Source organism: Eurypyga helias, unplaced genomic scaffold (genome assembly GCF_000690775.1).
Source record: "Eurypyga helias isolate BGI_N326 unplaced genomic scaffold, ASM69077v1 scaffold87, whole genome shotgun sequence".
NCBI classification, from domain to species: Eukaryota; Metazoa; Chordata; class Aves; order Eurypygiformes; family Eurypygidae; genus Eurypyga; species Eurypyga helias.
Genome location: NW_010260881.1, coordinates 11,508 through 15,123, shown reverse-complemented (window position 1 = coordinate 15,123; position 3,616 = coordinate 11,508). Strand labels below are relative to the sequence as shown.

The window sequence follows — 3,616 nt, the reverse complement described above, 5'->3', positions numbered from 1 at the left end:
GCGGCTGCTTTTCTCTCGGGGGCTTGAGGGGTTTTTTTTAACATCCAGTTGATGCTGGGCCTGACAACTCACAGGGGCACGTCGGCCACATCGGTTCTGGGGGTGTCACGAGCGCTGTGACTAGTGGGTTGTGTGTGTGGTGTGCAGCCGGGGTAGCTGCTGCCCTACTGCCTCCATCATTAGCGCTCGGCGCCAGGCAGCCTGCTGCCCCCAGTTCAGTACAAAGTGACTGGGGGAGGTAGAGGTTTGGGTTTGCTTTACTCCAGATGCTGCTACTAAGCGTACGTTACACGAGGTCGGCGAAGGCCCCGCGGGCAGGGTAAGCTTGCCGCAGTGTGCGCCCCAACCCCCGGAGTTCTCATTGTTAGCAGCTCCTGCTCGGCCTTTGCGCTCGTACGGTAAATTAAAGGGCGCTGAATCCCCCGAGCACAGGTGGTGAAGAGTTTAGCAGCCTGCTTTCCCAGCCCCGAGGAGGAAGGCCGTCAGGTGGCTTGGTTTAGGGTAGTCGCGTTTGTCACTTTGCACGGGGGAATTCCATCGGTCACCGGCCACACGCACACCGGGACCTGGAGTCCTGCGGGACAGCGGCTGCGACGGAGAGCCCTGGCAGGCAGGGCCTGCTGGCAGCCCCCGAGTTGCTGCTGGGAACCTCGGCCTCTTCTGCTCGGGCTGTGGGTGCCGCCCTCCCACAGTGCTGTGACACACCAGCGGGAGCAGCACCCTGACTGCAGCCCGACATGCCGGGTCGGAGCCAGCTGGGAGCCATCAAGGTGTGCTTGCTTTGCCACAGGTGCAGTACTTCTTCAAGATCCTGGACAGCTAAGAGCCTCCAGCCCCCCCCCAGCATGAGACGGGCACACGGGACGGTGTGTTCATTCGTTTATTTGTCCAATGTTTCAACCTGACCGAAATACAAGATCAACAAGAGCACTGTACTCCTGGCTATTGTTACATGTTAGAACATAGAGTTTTGCACTTTAGACGACATTTAACACCATTCTATGGGGTACTGCATTGCTTTTATAAAGTTTAAAATAAAGATTTATTTTCAAACATGTGACTTTGGTTTATTTCATACATTACACTTTCTTGCAGAAAAAAAATAAAATTGTACAACTGCATAAATATAAAATTCTTCCACCATGAAAATGGTTAAAACATTCAATAAAGACATTTAGCACCACAGTGTGCGATGCCTCCAGCAGGAAAAAAAGAAAGGCAGGAAGAAAGAAAGAGAAAAGAAAATATACAAAGCGAAGAGTTACGCCTATCACCGAGGAGAGTGATAGTCTGACCCGGTCTCTCACGCAACACGCCGGAGGACGAGGGCAAAGGTGGAGAGGGAGAGACAGCATCCGCGGCGGAGCACGGTACACGCTCGCCTACGCTAACTTGGCTTGCCCCGCCACATCCAACGCCCTAACACCACGGAGGAGGCGGAAGCCGCATGGAGTGCCGTTACCTAGAGCCTCGCGGGCGGGCCTTCCTTTGAAAAGGAACGACATCAGGAGGAGAATCATGCCAGTTCTAGTCCCATGGAGTATTTACACCTCGGACAGCAAGAGTCTTGGCTCACAAGAAGTAGAAAACAGATACAATACATGGCTTGAAAAATGACCAGAGTGTGCACCTAGAGTACTGTACACTAAATAAAATACACAAGGCAGCAATACTTAGGGGCCAGAAACACTGCTTACTACGAGTCAGTCATGGAATCATAATTTACAGTAAAAACGGGCACGTCCCGAGGCTCAATCTCGTTTTCTTTTGTCATTTACAGTAGAATAAATATTTGTCGCTATTGCTACACTTTGTTTACATTCTAACCTAGTAAATGCGGAAAGCTAGTGTGAAGCATACAGAGTACGTGTGGGTCCCATACGTATGACGGTTTGTTCAAGACTAGTAGGTTTTCTTTTTGTTCTTTTTTTATGTTTTTTTTTCACCTCTTTAATGGCTAGGGGGAGGAGGGCGGGGCGGGAAGGGAGTTGTGCTTACAATCAGCTGCTTTTTATGTCGAATTTAATATCAAAGCGTCCCTGGAAGCGGTCTTTGTCGCTGTACTGGATGTTCTCCCCGTAGGCCCGGCACTCCACGCGCACCTCCACGTCGTAGGTCAGGTTGGTGAACTGCACGGCCACCAGCGGCTGCAGGTACCGGGGCTGCAGGAGCTTCCCGTAGTAGGGGTAGTACTGCAGGGCGAAGCCGGGGTAGCCGCCCATCCCGTAGTACTCCACCGCCCCGACTTTGTCTGCATCTTCCTCTCTCTAGGGAGGCAGGGAAAGGAAGAGGAGACTATGACCATCACCCAGGCGTGACCTTTGCCAGCCCTTTGCCCTGTTTCTCACCCAGCCCCTGGCCCCTCCCTGGTCATGGCCGATCCCAGTGCTGGGAAGGCCACTCCAGCGCGGCCCGACTGGCAGCCACGCCGTAAGCGCCGCCCAGCACCCCGCAGCCAGGAAAGGGGCTTCTCCATATTCAAACCTCGACCGCTGCTTCGCACACCGAGGTCACCCCGGCTTCCTGTCCCACCAACGCACCCTCTTCGGCTGACAACCAAAAAATCGGCCGTTTCCCAGCAAATACCATGCAAGACCCCTCTTCCCCGAGTACTTCGCACCCCAGGAGGGTCACCAAGCTGGGACAGAGGCTTCGCTGGTGCACCCTGCAACTCTGCCCCTGCGGTGTCCCCCCGCCACCGCGCCGGCACCTCAACTCACCTTCGCCATGCAGTGCACAGGGATGAGGTACGGGTTGTATTTTGCCATAACCTCGGGAGGGAGGCTCTCGTTCGCCGGGGCCTAGAAGAAACCCAAGACAAGGTGAGGGGGGGGTGTTACGCATCTCCTCTCGGCAGCAGCAAAGCCCCATGGTACCGAACACCTGCCGTGCCCTTAGCCGCGATCCCTGCCAGCTCAGTTCTCCAGAGGCAACAGCTCTCGGTGGGGGTTCTCGGGACAGGCAGCAGAACACAACCCAGCAGAGCTGTGTCTGTTCTTATGGCTGTACCGCCATGGATACCGAAGGGAGCGATACCGCCGCGGTGTCACTGGGAGAGCGTTTCACGGCAGAGTACTGGCCAGCGGGGCCCGCTGGTGCAAAGCCTGAGCAGAGGGTACTGCCAGAGGGTTTGCCAGCTGCCTGGCAGGTGGGCAGAGCTCGGAGTGGGAAGAGCCAGGAGCAGCAGGCACACCCTGAACCTCAACACCACCCACAGGGAAGGACAGGGGCTGTCAGGGAGAGGTGGGTGTGCCAGCTCCGAGGATGGTCTTTGGTCTCTTAACGAGCACAGAGGTTGGCTTCACACCCTCCCAGGTCTTGGATCTGCTTGACACACACCTCGCCCAACATGAGAGCCGAGGGGCCTCTGCAGAAGCGTGGAATGAGGGAAACAAACTGCCTGGGATACACACACCGTTCCCCAACGAAACGTGCGCAGTCAGCCCTTGACTGGGCGCTGCCGTCTAGTGCAGCCCGGAGCGCCTCAGTGCCCAGGGGCAAAGGAGAGGGGAACATGCCAAACCCTCCTCTTCCCCAGTCGGCAAATGCGCGTGTTGTGCGTCGGCCCACAGCCACCGCGTGCGAGCACAGGGAGCTCCCGCCACAAGGCACCCAG

The 3,616-nt window shown here is 56.2% G+C and overlaps 1 protein-coding gene across 1 annotated transcript in view; it reads right to left on the bottom strand.

Annotated features, from left to right (window-relative positions):
* Window positions 1-866: 866 nt before the first annotated feature.
* The window catches only part of ATP1B1 (ATPase, Na+/K+ transporting, beta 1 polypeptide), a gene marked incomplete at its 5' end in the record, with an annotated part of 12,130 nt that continues 9,380 nt past the window's right edge, over window positions 867-3,616 (bottom strand). Inside the window, 2 exons of the mRNA XM_010155164.1 lie at window positions 867-2,267; window positions 2,721-2,801. Of these exons, the coding sequence (XP_010153466.1) occupies window positions 2,001-2,267; window positions 2,721-2,801 (348 nt within the window). The remainder of the gene's footprint in view (window positions 2,268-2,720; window positions 2,802-3,616) is intronic.